Genomic DNA, 14,827 nt, shown 5'->3' with positions numbered 1-14,827 from the left:
ATACCAATGCGCCAACAATGCACCTGACCACACCTCATTTTAAGACCAACACACCCATTGGCGCACAGATGAGCGCAAGTACATTTGCTACCTTACACAACTACACAACTACACAACGTGGGCACAGGGCGAGAATAGAGAAAATGACAACTGTGTCAGTTTAAACCTTTTTATTATATAACACTTGCTCTTTCTCTTATATTACATAACTACTTTGCGGCTATCTTCCCATTTGCACTGTTGTACATTGTTTACTGTATATTGTAAGTTTTCTTTTTTTAAATGCTGTATTTTGATGTTCTATCTATCCATCTATAAACAGTAAGTAATGGATACATAGTTGTAATTGTTAACTACAAATAATGGATACATTTAGCTAAAAATAATGGATAAACAGTTGAAATAGCTTGCACAAGGTAATGCATAAGTAGTGGAAGTATTTGGCTAAACGTAAAGCTTAACAGTGTAAATAGATGACTAAAGTAATGGAGAAATGGTTGAAACATCCAACTTCTGACACTCCCAATGGGTACAAATGCAAGCTTGGCCAAACTAACCTTCACATTGAATTCAACTGTATAAAAAGATATTTTTTACAATAATCCACTTTTATATAATAAATAGTGTTTAATAACATCCAGTTTAAAATCAATTCAAAAAAACATTTCAAAGACAGTTGAAGTGGCGCTTGAGCTCATCTGACAAGGCTGTGGGGATACGGCAGACAAAAAAAATGTTCGGAACCACTGATGCGAATCATGATTTAGCACATTTCAATGTCATGTACACAATTCTCATCGCTTCGAATGTCTATGTACCCTTGTTACTCTGTTTAACTCGGTGTTTCTGAAGGTGGTTCGTGTGAATCACGTGTAGGAGCATTGTTATCTCTACTTGAGGATTTATCCTCCATTGTAATGCCATCCTCCCTCTGCTTCTCTCTGTATTTCACTCTATGTGTCACTTCATCTCTGTGTATCTCCCTGCCTGTCACCCTCTGTATGCCTTGCACACACACACACACACACACACACACACACACACACACACACACACACACACACACACACACACACACACACACACACACACACACACACACACACACTATTGTTTTCCTCTGTCTCCATCTCTGTGGTCCCAGCTCCCGTCTTAGGTACCCAGAAAAGCTGCATTTTGTCTTCAACGTGGTAGACTTCCCAGCATGCTGTGGGCGGCCCGCAGGGAAGCAAGGCTTGTGTACCGGTTGGCTGTTTGACCTCATCAAGCCTGTCCTGGTTTTCCATGGGAAGGCTGAATCCTCCAGCAGCCTGGCACTGCCTAAGGTAATGAGCACACAGGAACATGGAGAGCTGCAACTAGATTGTGCAAATCTATGAACCCGAGGTCACACCTGATATGTTTCTTGGTCTTGGCTCATAAGTGCTCTTATTTGCGAGTATAAGTGTTCAGTGTATAAGTGCCCACCCACCACCACCACCACTCATAGGGAGCAAACAAATATAATATAAAATCCTGCTACACCTTACTTTAACATTTCGTCTATTTATTTATCTCAAGTTTTGTTTCAATAATAATGCCATGAGAGCTGGACTGCCCCATTCTCCCTCAAATATTACAGTTCAAGAGGTTGCTGAATAAAATTGAAGGCAAGTGTGAAGTAGAATATCAGAAAATTGTGCAGCGTCTCCATGCCAGCCGCCAAACTTGAGGCGTTAGGGATTTAACCAGTTTCTATTACACGTTTTAGGTAGCTCTGGAATCTCAATTCTAATGTGTGCAAAAGCTTTAGACCAGTTGTGGGTGTGGTTAATTAAAAAAAAAGAAAGAAATTAGAGCAAGTAAATCTTCTCTACCACAGACTCCATGGGGGTTTCTATTGAGCTCATGCGTTTTAGTATGTCTTAGAGTATTAATTGGATCAATTAATAGATCGGTAGGCCCACAGTGGCTTCTCAGCTTTCTTGTAATTACTCTCATTACCTTTAATGCTCGCTAATGCTCTCTGACCCTAGATCCATGTGAGTTTGAGACCGAACTGCTCCTTTCGGCCTCCCTCTGACCTGTCGGTGCCCTTCATAATGGTTGGACCCGGTACAGGAGTTGCCCCTTTCATTGGCTTCCTCCAGCAAAGGTATGGAAAATTTAATAACACATTATAATATGATCTTGCTCCATATTAAGTGCAGAGAGATGCGGTGTGTATTGAGATTCCCTGTTTTTCAGATGTCTCCATAAAGAGGATCAAGTGTATATGTGGTAATGTGCTTGATCCTACCAATGCTACATGTTATGAGACATGCTGCTGAAGTAGGTCGGCTAAATGTTCATGTCGAGCATCAGGAACACGCAGGTTATATACAGATTATTCCAGCTAAAGTTCTGGACCCAGTAATGAATATTCACCGTGTTCAAATGATGTTAAGTACACATCATCCGTGCATATTTTTCAAGTAATCTGCAGAGACAATTAAATGAGACCCTAATCAAAGCCGATAAAAGTCGACGTCATGTACATCTCATAAGGCATAATAAATCTCACAGCACAGGCTTTGATCACGTCAGGGATTATTTCAGATGCTTCACTCGTCTTAACAGGAATAAATTAAGCCCTCTCAGATTCACGAGTTTATGACTCGGCTTGTAATGAAGATCCAGGAGTCAAAGCAGCAAATGGTGCGTTATTGATTTGAAAGTTAAAAGTCCAGTAGGTGGTGGCGGCCACGTTGTTGGGAGTAAATCATTGCTTGTAATTGCTGACGGAGTGGTGTGAGGATATTGACTGTTAGCAGAGTTCGCCGTACTTCTCTGCAGCTTGTTAAAACCGTTGCTTTAAATCTACATCTTTAAAGCGTGCCATCTTGTAGTGGAAAATGTATTTTTTCGGAGGTTCTGAATTGATGGCTAAATCAAGATTGCAAGATGATGACCTGTCAGAGGGATTTAATGAGACTGGAGCCGATGCCTGTGTGTTGAAAAAGGCCCCACAGCCACTTCGACTGGTTAGAAAGCGGAGTGAGCCTTTTGAGTCAGACTGCCGTGTCTAACTCTTGGGTGGTTGTGTATAAATGAGGTTATGCCCCAGTCAACTCCAATTGTCTCTAAATTCCCTGGACGTCTGCTGTGTTGTGGCGGGTGGTGTCAGTGGGTGATTGCTCTGAGAGGTGACACGGCAACGACTGAAGCAAAGGCAACGGCGGTAGATTGTCTGCAGTAGATTCTGAGGAGGATGAGTGGCCGCGCGGGTTGGAAGGTGTTTGCGCCTTCGGGATGCTGGAGCACTGAAGTTGGCGCATGTTTTCAGGTTGTCAAACCACTCGCTGACAGACTCCTCTTCTCGATGATCAAGGTTGAGCCGGGGGGACAGTATTCTGGAGTAAGGCAGTGATATGAACATATCAGTCTTTCTTTGATCCTTACAGTTCTACCCAAACATTGCTCTTAAAATATCAAAATACACATTTAAGTGATTTATTAATGTTCTGCCCTTGTAGACCTGCTCGTCAGTGCATGCTAAACACTCAGATCTTGTTAGCCGGCACAATTCGATAACAGCAACCCAACGTCAAATGCATCCTTGGCAGTTTAGTGTTGGAATCTTTTAATTCTTTTTTTTCTGTTCTCTAATTTCAAATATATATATATATTTCCTTTTTCTTTCGAGAGGCAAATCAACATTAAGAGTATGAACTTGTGTGAACCAGGCCCACTTTCTCATCAATCCCTCCTCCCTCTCTGTGTCTCTCATCCTCTCCCCTGCCAGCTCCGTATTGTGCTGGAGGATTGTAAAAACCTGTCATGGTGCGCAGCGGTTGTACAGAATCTAACTTGAGATTCCAAACAAAACCTTGGCAACTGACGCTGCACTCTGATACAAGATAACAATCACCAGTTTGTCAACGGGACGTCGTATTTGCCTCGAGGCCTAAGAAGGGTCCTGTTAGCAACAAAACAACATGGGGACTCTTCGATCTTCCTACCCTCCTTTCCACCCCTACTGTTAATCGATGGCTGTTTTCAAAAGAACTTTGTTCGAGTTTGCAGCGCTGGTAACAAGTTGAAGAAGTGTCTCTAAAGGTCAGAGGCCCATTTGATGCTACCGGGAGATTTTAATAAGGCCCCCCAGTAGTCGGGTATTGATTGCTGTGGTTTGCTGTGAGGATTTTATGGAGAATGGGATTTTCAGTGCGTTTATAATTTAGCTGGGAGCAGTGACAGTTAAACAAATATTGTATTTTAAATGAGTGGTTAGCCTTAATCTCCTTAACAGCTCTAACAAGCTTTTCTGTCTGAAAAAAATATCAGTTTGCTCAGTTTAATATTTGGGTTTGCCAGCAGGCATACTTGGCACATTCAATATGACAACTTATATTAGTGTGTGCGCGTGTGCGCGTGTGCGTGCGTGCGTGCGTGTGTGCGTGCGTGCGTGCGTGTGTGTGTGTGTGTGTGTGTGTGTGGAGAGCTTCCATTTATTAGTCTAACCAGACAGCTGATTACAATTAGGATAAAGCACCTTGCCACACAGCATTGTTCTGTCTTATGAAAACATTTTGAATTCAACACATTGAATGTATACGGGTGTAATTCCAGTGATTTAGCCTCAAGCTGTTGTTGTATTTAGGCTTTTGTTTTTGTTCTTGTTGCATACTTATACCTAAAAAGCCACTCATCACCTCTCGCACGGAGCTGCAAGCAAGACGGATGAAAGATATGAGATAATTGGGATGTTTACCGAGTCTTCACCCCCCCAGCTTTCGTTGCAGTTTCCCCCTCCCGCTGATCAACTGAATGGCACTGAAAGGCAACCGCCTCTGATTTCGACCCTAAATGGAGTGCTCTGTAGATGCTGCCTTTCCCCCTGGGATTGTGTTGCAGGCTGTTATAGTGTGGGTATGTGATGTGATGTGATTTGTATTCAGAGAAAGGCGCCGGTGTGGTCTACTCAGAATGGAATCCAGGTTTTTCATATTGGTATTGATCCCTTTAGGGCAGGCGGCGAGAGAGAGAGAGTGAGACGAGCCCACTAAAATGAGTTTACTTGAGGCTGTTTGCAGATCAGAAGAATCTCATCCAGGATGCTAATGGATGGGATCTGAATGTGCGGATCGAGTCAGCCAGTTACTGGCCCGCAGTCGCAGACAGAAAGTTCAGACAAGCTGCACAACATCTTTATTAACGGAGCCACTTCTCATTTAAATAATGAAGGCTGAAGCTTCGTTTTAGTATTTACAATCAGACTTTTACATTGATTTGTTTTTTTTACTTAAGGTAAGTGATTATAATGTATGATAAATATGTACTGGTAATCCTTTAGCCTATAAAATGTTAAAAACACAGGAAAAAAAATATCCACCACAATTACTGAGGGCACACTGTGACATCATCACATGCCTGTTTTGTCCAACCAATAATGTAAAAGATTAGATATTGAATGACATGGTACAAAACAAAAACAAACCTTTGAGAAGCTGAAATCAGCAAATTACATCTTTGTTTGATAAACTATTCAAACCAGCGGTTCTCAAACTTTTTGTCACAGATGAAAACAAAAGGCCTGCCCTCCATATAATATTAGCACTATTGGGGAAATAGGCAAGATGAGCCACATTTAATCTTTGATGATTGAAGTTGCCATGTCTTACTTCCTTAAACCCCTTTTCTCGTAGTGGAGCACAGTTCATCTACAATTCTTCTCTATTTGTGTTATTTGTTATTATATGGAGGATGATGCGTTCTACCTTTTTAAGCCACAGCCATGTATTTTATTTGACTTCCAGATAATTGTAACAAAAGCTGTTCTTGCTTTCCCAACATGGGCTAGAATGTGTGCATCTGTCCCTCCACCTTTGTCTACAACACTTCCAAGGTGTTGATGATGATTATGATCTAGGTCAAAGTTTTTATAAAACAAACAGCTATCCCCTTTTACAGTTCTTTAATCCTGACTTTGGTTTTGACTGACGTTTTGTTGAAAGGCATCACTTGTTTTGTCAAAGATCTTTCCATCTTGTCCTTGTACATTTGCTCATTCATCACTGGCCTTGCTAGTGTGAAAGCAATGTTTGGTTATTGCTCCCACATGAAACTTCAGTTTCACTCTGCACTTTTGCTGAAAAGTTTCTGTACTCGCCTCAAATCTGAGTTCAAAATGTATTATGTACGAGTAATCTTGAATAACAGATCCCGCATAGGAATGTAGAATCTGCAAGCAATGGGACAAGATATGTGTAGTGGAAGCAGTCTGGTTTCCGTTTGTGGTCCAAGTAGTATGTACCAATCACGTTAGAGCAGGCTTTGGTTGCACGCAGGTAAACAGTCCGTGTGGAGAGCAAATGAGGCAGAACGCACCGGCTCGCAAGCAATCATGGAACCCACAGGCTATTGTGTGATGCCGATTAAGATTTCCATTAGCTTATTGTTATCATATATCAGCATTCATATGCAGATATCTGTTTATAGAGACACACACACAACTGAACCTACACAAGTGTGATGGGAAAATGTGAAACCTTCAGTGCACATACAGCGATAATGGAGTTTCCGTGAAGCAGGAGAAGTCTTGTGTCCTGTAGTTTCACTTGAAAAAAGAAGAAAAACATATTCATAGATTCTGGAAGAATGGAGCATTAAGCACGCTTTAGAATTTTTAACTACGCATTGAACTGTGAAACCATATCAAACATAAGTAATTTTATGTGTTGTTAATGCATTTTCTGTCGCTCAAACTAATCGATTAATCAACTTATTATTTAGGCCAGGAGTCTGCAACCTTTACTATCTCAAGAGCCATTTTGCCCCCTCCTCCACTAAATAAAATTTGTCTGGAGCCACAAAACATGATGTCACAGCTTATAAAGTTTTATCTATAGTTATATAATATATACAAAAACTATGGTTTGTTGCATTTTTTAAGTTATAGAACGACATTAAAGAAAATATTGTATTCCTATCAGTACCTGTGTTTTGGGGGGTAATTGTCCATGGTTAGCATATCGACAGAGCGGGTCAGAAATACAAGATTAGCCACCTGCAGGGAAAGGCGCTGGGCCGTAGATGTAGAATGTAACTTTTTAGTTTCATGTAATATTTTTTAAAAATCACCTTGAACTCCAAGCTAACAGGTATTCCCTTCGAAAGATTTTCCCCTGTGCAAAAAAACACGTTATTTATTTCCATGTTCTTTTTTTTTGCAAAGCTACAGAGAGCCACTGAAAAGGGAGCTGAAGAGCGGCGTGCAGCACAAGAACCATGGGTTGCAGACCCCTGATTTTGGCACTAAAGCAGTGTTTTAACCCAATTTTATTCATCATATAACTCTACCAAGCATAAGAGCTGGCCGCTGTTTAAATTATGAAATTGCTGAATAACACAAAGCATGATTCAATAATTTGGTGAATAGCAAAAAGTTGGGTTTTGGGGAAGCAGCACCTTATCCTCAGAATGCAGCAGCACAGCTCAAAGGGCCTCAATGCCTGTCTGTGGTATTCCTCAGACCCTTGTCATGGCTGGTCACCTCAACACCCCTCTCTCTTTTCTCACCCCCCCCCCCCCTCCAGACGGGGGCAACAGATAATGCCGGGCTCTTTGGAGAGTCAACTGACTGATGGCATCATGAAAGGTTGGGGGGTCAACTGTTTTTATCTGGGAGAGAGCTGTCACCTTTGCAGCAGGTGTGCGGCGCAGATACAGGGATCTTCAGAGCCGCTTTGTACCGCTGCGTTGCCTTCGCCTGCAAAGGATTCTGGGAGCTTTGCCAAGCTCCCAAGCCACAAGAGGAATCATTTTTGCAGGAGCAGTTCTTCTGCACTCAAGTGCACACACAGGAGCATACGCAAAACACACACACACACACACACACACACACAAAGCCCCCTAGTTTTATTTTCAGTAACTGTTTATAGTGATAGAATATATCCTTCTGTTTGGGTGAAATTTAATAATACATATAATGTCCTCGCCGCAGCACGCAGAGTCGTTTCCGTGCACTAGGCAATTGTGGCACTCAATGTAATGCGTTGCAGACAGTGCTTAATGGTGTCACTACTCTTCTTTAACCTCTACCGCGAGGAAGGACTTCCTCTCTTCCATCTGGTCTGGTCGTCTGTTGGTATTGATTGACCACTAATGTCTGTTGTTTGACTTTCAGAGAGAACGAGAGGAAGGAGAGCCCTGAGTCCGTATTCGGCGAGACCTGGCTGTTCTTTGGATGTCGCCACAGAGACAGAGACTATCTGTTTAGGTAAGCTTCTTTTTTTTTTCTCCATGCCCACATCCCTCTTAACCTTGCCACTAAATATTCCATATTGAAATCTATGCCCTGCATAATTAAATGTATATCTACATGATGTGGGTGTTCCACACATGAGCATTGTGAACGCAGTTCAAGGATGTATTATAAGATGTATGGGAATAAATCAAACACACAGGGCTACTTATTCCAAGGCCACACAATATTTTACATAAAATTAGTTTAGCTGATGCTTTTATCGAAAGGGACTCACAATAAGTGCATTGAACTATGAAGAAACTACTGAAATGATATTAACCTATGAGTGAAAGTCAAAGGGAACATAAATACCAGCATCTCGTTGGCATGTACTCTACTTGTGAATCAAGGCAAGAAGTTGCATAGAAGTCATGTGACTTTTTATGTTGATTCCTAAAGCATTTATTTTATCAAAAAGTTGAATGGAATATCCAGATTTGTTCAGCTCAGCTTATTAAATCTTTAATCTTCCTCCTCTTTTTATTTATTAGTATAATGTTTATTAGAATAATTCTCAAAACATTTTGGGCAATCATTAAGCTAAATAGAAAATATGTAAAGCCACGCTGATGATAGATATATATATTTAAAAAAAAACGTAATAATTATTATTAAAATTAAAGAACGGATTTGAAATCCTCGGTTTATTCTGAAATATTGTTATTTTGTGTTGTTCATTCAGAAGAAAATAGAGAGCAGTAACCATTGTGTCAGAAGAGAAGATTTAAAGAATGTTTTCTGAGGGTTATAGGATTAAAAAATGAATAGGAAGGGTCGAGGCCCTTGCTTTGAATGACTTCAGCACATCTGTGTTAAATAAAAAAAGTGCAAAATATTTTCCTCATGGACTGGTGGACACCAAATAGGGCAAAAGGGAGAGTGAATATTTAATTTAGCAAAGTCTTTAGTTGATGATGGCACCAACCTGTAACCTCAAAGCGGCTCATCCTTAATTATGTATAACTACAGGCCTTATTATAATTTAAACGGGTTAGTTAACTGAAAATTCACCCCCTGTACAACAATTTTCTTTTGTAATCTTAAAATACTCCTAATAAGTGTATGGCGCACTAAAATGTAAAAGAAACCCACCAGGTGCTAAAACTCATCAATATTCAATTCTCATATTTCTGCTAAAAGTCCAACAAATCATTTTATTTGGACCGAAAAAACTGATTTGCCAAGCTTCCTGCCTGTCATCGGTTGCTCGTGCGTTTCACTTGCACTACTCATGCTGCCTTCAAGTGTCATGGGAAGTCCAAAGTTTTGGACCTCTAATTGGGCAAAGTGCACTTGTCAAAGTGGAACCTTCTACAGAATTTGGGGTAGGTCGATCTCACATAAAGAGGTTTAACTTTGACGGGCATTCAAGTGCACATTTCCGATTCAGATGAGATAAAATGCAACTGAACCACAACATTAATGCCTACTATCTGGAGAGATTTTGGTTTAGTGCTCAACACTGACACAAGGCTTTATTCTAGACAGGAACCAAAGGGAGCAGTATTTTCTGGGCTAACTTTTTGTGCTGTCATATCAATTTTTTTGGTTGTTTGCCAGCTGTGCAAAGTATCACAGGTCTGTGTTCTCACTTTGAAACAACAAATTGAATCCAACTACATTGTACTAATATACTTTGTACTGTAAACTGACCTCAACCTGTGAGTAGATCATTGCTCTGATCAGTCTGTTCTTCACTTCTCGCATGCTTCACTCTCTCCCGACTACACACTAATTGATCAGCTCTGGCTAGTGTCAGCAGCACGCGTGTATTTAGTGCTGGTGCAGTGAGCGAGTGCTTTTTCAGGATTAAATAGTGTGAATGGATTAGCATCCTTAATCACACAAGAATAGATCACAGAGGATGTTGTTTGTTCCTCTTTGCTTCCTCTATCCCTTAGTCAAATACCAACTTGCAGCCAGGTAGTAGGCGGTGGTGTGTTCACAGCGTGGGCTTCTCTGATGAACACCCCGACAGTGTTGACCAAAGTGATTAGTCTGTGTTTTATGAGCCACCCGCGAAGAGTTCTACTCAATTTAAATAGTTAAGCAGAATAAGAACAACATAGCTGGGGTAGAATTGCTTGCCTGCATTAATCTCTGTTGGATTTCTCTCAAAGTAAATGCAATTTGATGCTTGGCAATGCCTGGGAATGGACAACCCTGATTAGCATAGTTGTTAGCGTGTTTTAAAAGAAAAGTTCAGCTGAAGTCATAAGTAGGAGTTAAAATTTCAAATGGCTTTTAAGGCTTATAAATATAACAAAATATCCAGACAGGATATGACCAAATCTCTGATGCTGTTCTGATTTTCTGCAAAAAAACAACTTCCAACGTGTGTCAATCAGCCGCAGCACTTAACACCGCTGTGAGAGGTTGATGCCAATCTGCCTGCTTGTCACATCAAACTTGTCCTCCCCTTTCTCCTCTGCTGCACTTATCCTTTTCCCCTCCCTCTGGTTCCTCAGCCACTTCATAGCAAGTGATTTCATGCTTTAGGGGAAACATAATTGGAAGGCCTTCTGGGTTCATGTTAGGGTTCGCGATATTGCTACAGGCTGTTGTGTGTATGTACACAGAGGGGCGGCAGGTTTTGACCCTCAGAATCCCTCAACGGTTTTGTTTTTTCTAACACGTCAACTGTCCTTTTATTATCCTTCCGTTTCCGCTCACACGATTATCAATCTATGATTAATATTCAGACGTCAAACAAACAACACTCTGCCATCTCCTTCTATTCTGTTCTTCAAACAAACTTTGTAATGACGCATTTTGGTCACAACAATGAGATTAATTTTTAAGAGGGTCTCCAATGAAAAGGTAAGACGGAAAACATTGCAGCAACAATTCTTGATGTTTCACATAGAAGAAAGACAACAATACTGATCTCTCCCTTTAGTATTAACACCACAGTGTTTGTGCGTTATTGGAATACCTAGTTTTAGAGTAGGGGTTGATGCAAAACACAGACCCCTGAGGCAAAGACCTTCACCCATGGTCTCAAGCCACTGCTGTGTGTGTGTGTGTGTGTGTGTGTGTGTGTGTGCGCGTGTGCGTGCGTGCGTCTGTCTGTTCATTCCGACTTCTTAACTTTAAACAAGATGCTCTGAGCCACAAACAAAACCGTACTCCCTCACCACCTTCCTCTTTCCTTGCCTTTCAACAGCACCTCGGGCCTTTTAAAAAACACTGAGGCAGAAGAAGGAGTAGTTGGCAAGCAAATCACCAATGGGGAGCAAGGTTACACCCAACTGCAAGGCTGGGAGGATTGATTGTAAAAAGATGCTTATAACAGTGACTCGACCTTGCTTAGGAGATCCATATTTTTTTCTTGCAATTCTCTCGTTAAACAAGAAAAATTGGTTGTCTGGCACAGTTGCGCTCAGACCTTTTGCCCATCAGTGTTTTGTTTTATCAAGCTTGACAGTTTTTTTTGTTTCTTAGGAAATGATCTGGGGGTTATATATGTCTTTGCGGCGATTGAAGCTGTTGCTCAATATCTGAAGAGAGTTCTGGATGTGAAAGGATAAACAGTAGTTTTCTACATTTATTTCTAGGTTACAATGAAAACATGGATGTATTTTCCTCCCCCTGTAAAATCCTGGACAGGTGCTACTCACTTTCCCATGGTCTTTTCTCAGCCTCGGCGACTGGATCTTGGCTCTCCTGATTCTAGCTTTGGAAAGATTTTTCACAGATTTTTCACACATCGGGAACAACCTGTCCAAGGTTACGGGAATAACCCTTGAAGGAAATTGGATTAACACTTACCTAAAATGTTTGGTTGTGTTTCTGCAATCCTTGTCTTGTCCCAGAGAGGAGCTGGAGGGATTTGTGTCCAGTGGTACACTGAGCCAACTCAAGGTGTGTTTCTCCAGAGATGACCAGGACGAGGACGCCACCACCTCCACAACTCCACCCAGATACGTGCAACACAACCTGCTGCTGAACAGCCAACACATCACTGACATCCTGCTCAAACAGAACGGTTACCTGTACGTCTGCGGGTAAGACTGACACTCACGCTTACAATAATTCAGTTATACATTTTATTTTGAGTGATGTTTTCCTGATATATGAAATCTGTAACTGGATAGAAGATTTTGTCCATATCGCCTTGAAATACTCTTACAAAAAGAGGTCTGGAGTCAGATCATTAATTTACGTCCAACGTATAGTACAATGATGCTGTTTTATGACTGTTGATATAGTGCATCACAAAGCCTTATGTTTGATTATTAGTGTAGTCATAAAGCATTGTGAATGCATCATAATTCACTGTAGATATGGTCTTCATAGAACGTGTTACCCACTGCCATGAGGCAACCAAGGTGCATCTGTTGACCAGTGACTAGCTCGGTTTTGGAGATTGGCACTTAATCCATAAAAAAATAAACAAAAGGGCCCGAAGTGCCTCACATTTCGTAAACTTTCACTTTTCTAACTCCCTCCCTTCTGCCGACTTAACACTGATGCAACATCTTGTATAGTTTGTACCGCCTCACACCCAAAACAAAACACGCAGTCAAGTCACAGCATCACGCCTGGAGCAGTGTCTAATATCACCTTTTTCTAATTTGCCTGATTCTCCTCTCTCCCCACTGCCAGGCTGCTTAACTCACCTTTTTAGTGAATGATCTTTGACACATCAGAACCTATGTGAATTCCTGGGTCAAAGAAAATATCACTTTAGGTCCACAGAATGATGAATCTCCCCCAATATGCCACAACAGCAAGATAGAGATTTTGGCAATTTCCTTCCAGGATGCACTCCTGGACTGGAAGCACTGGCTGGTTTTACAAAAATACTGGCTTGCCACTGTGCTAAAACAAACAGAGGACATAGCCTCAAAAACATCAAAAATATCACCCTTTTCAGAAATGTTTTCATGCTCTTTTTCTTCACCAGAGATGCTAAGAACATGGCTAAGGACGTGAATGACACCCTGATGGAGATGATCAGAACAGAGCTTCAGGTGGACCAGCTGGAAGCCATGAAGAGACTCGCGGGGCTGAGAGAGGGAAAACGCTACTTACAGGACATCTGGGGCTGACGGCGGATGACCAGATAAGGGCGTTTTGCACAATCTGCTTGGCCTTTTTACACCTTGAGAAGAAAAAAAATAAAAATCAACATGCCAAGCTGTATACTCCAGAACCCATAAAATTGTGGAAGCTGAAGCCCAGAGGTAGTTTTCACCACCTAATGCTACCAAGATGGAAAACACCACGCTGACCCCGGGGATGTGGGTTCACTACATCATATTGGGCATTGCTGTTTGAACAGAAATGATCTCGGTTAGGGCTATAGTGCTGGAGATGGGTCCTGCGGAGTGAAAATGCTTTTACTGTAGACAAGTCCCCTCCGTTCGTCCTCCGTGTGGGGAAAAAGGCATTTACTTCTGTTGGATGTGATGGAGTGATTTTGATGAGACTGCGAGTGGGCTAGATGGAAACAACACAGCAATCTGTAGTTCTTTAGTAACACACAAACACACATACACACAGTGAATTGTTTATTGTCATTCAGGAAGAAAGCAGTCATTTCTTCCACAAGTTATTTTAAGAATGTTCCAAACCTCCACGGAGTCCTTCTGAAGTCATAATCAGTTGCGATTCTTCCATTTTTAAAAATAAATAAATTATGTTTTTTAGAAAATGTATCTGAATTCCTGAATAAGTAGGCTTTATTTAAATGTAGCATTATCATATTTTCTACCAAAATACTGTGGATATATATATATACATAAATAAGTGGTTTACTTTTCACCCTTTTTTTAAGGTAATAGAGACAGATTTTAATGAACTGGATCCTAAAGAAATGAAATCCTCTGACATGTATCGTTTTACTTTCTACTTACTTTTAAGTACAGAGTGTATGAATCACAGACCCTCACAAACTGTAATTAAAAAAAACACAACTGTGCCTTGTGTGATCAGGCATTAAAAGACATCTCAGCGTAAAAGATTGCTGTCTGCGGTTTTTCTTTTCTGCACACGGGTGTGTTTGCAGATGACCTTAAACGCATTTAAAGTGTGCGTGGGTGTGAGTGAGTATGAAGGGGAGGGCTGACTGTAAATTTCTTGGCATGAGGCAATTGGGAATCATTTGTGAACCAATAAACTTTGATTGGGAGTGATTGTTTTATATAAATTTAGAGATAATTTGATTGTTCAAGGTGACTTTGGTCAACAGATGAAGGCGTACCCTGCTAATTGAAGGCTTTTCACAATGGGCTTCTTAACGCAGCACGGTGCCCCAGAGAGAGGCTTCTCAGAATTAAATCTTCTAACAGCAGTCATCTTATTTATTCTCTTGTAGGGAGGGGAGAGAAAAACATGTTTACAATCTTAGCCCGCCTGCGCTGAAGATGACACCCCCTTCGCTACATTTTTGAGCCGAGTAAACAAAACATTCACTGTCGCAGAAAACAATCCTTGATGGTGAATAATTCGTTTAATATGGTTTTGTCAAAGGTAGAGCTGTCCTTGTGTCTGTCCAGGCGCATCTGGCTGCAGCTCCTCGCCCTCATTTCAGTGCCCTGTTGTGTTACAGGAGCA

At 41.1% G+C, this 14,827-nt stretch overlaps 1 protein-coding gene across 3 annotated transcripts in view; it reads left to right on the top strand.

Moving 5' to 3' along the window:
* The window catches only part of mtrr (5-methyltetrahydrofolate-homocysteine methyltransferase reductase), a 29,899-nt gene extending 15,742 nt beyond the window's left edge, over positions 1-14,157 (top strand). For all 3 annotated transcript variants that reach the window (XM_083936574.1, XM_083936575.1, XM_083936573.1), the window contains exons 11-15: positions 1,145-1,325; positions 2,016-2,134; positions 8,147-8,239; positions 12,082-12,273; positions 13,176-14,157. In XM_083936574.1, the coding sequence (XP_083792700.1) occupies positions 1,145-1,325; positions 2,016-2,134; positions 8,147-8,239; positions 12,082-12,273; positions 13,176-13,320 (730 nt within the window). In that variant the 3' untranslated portion in view covers positions 13,321-14,157. The remainder of the gene's footprint in view (positions 1-1,144; positions 1,326-2,015; positions 2,135-8,146; positions 8,240-12,081; positions 12,274-13,175) is intronic.
* Positions 14,158-14,827: the final 670 nt, after the last annotated feature.

Source organism: Echiichthys vipera (assembly GCF_963691815.1).
Source record: "Echiichthys vipera genome assembly, chromosome: 21".
Classification (NCBI taxonomy): Eukaryota; Metazoa; Chordata; class Actinopteri; order Perciformes; family Trachinidae; genus Echiichthys; species Echiichthys vipera.
Note: the sequence above shows the minus strand (reverse complement) of the source record. Positions and strands in the feature narration are given on the sequence as shown.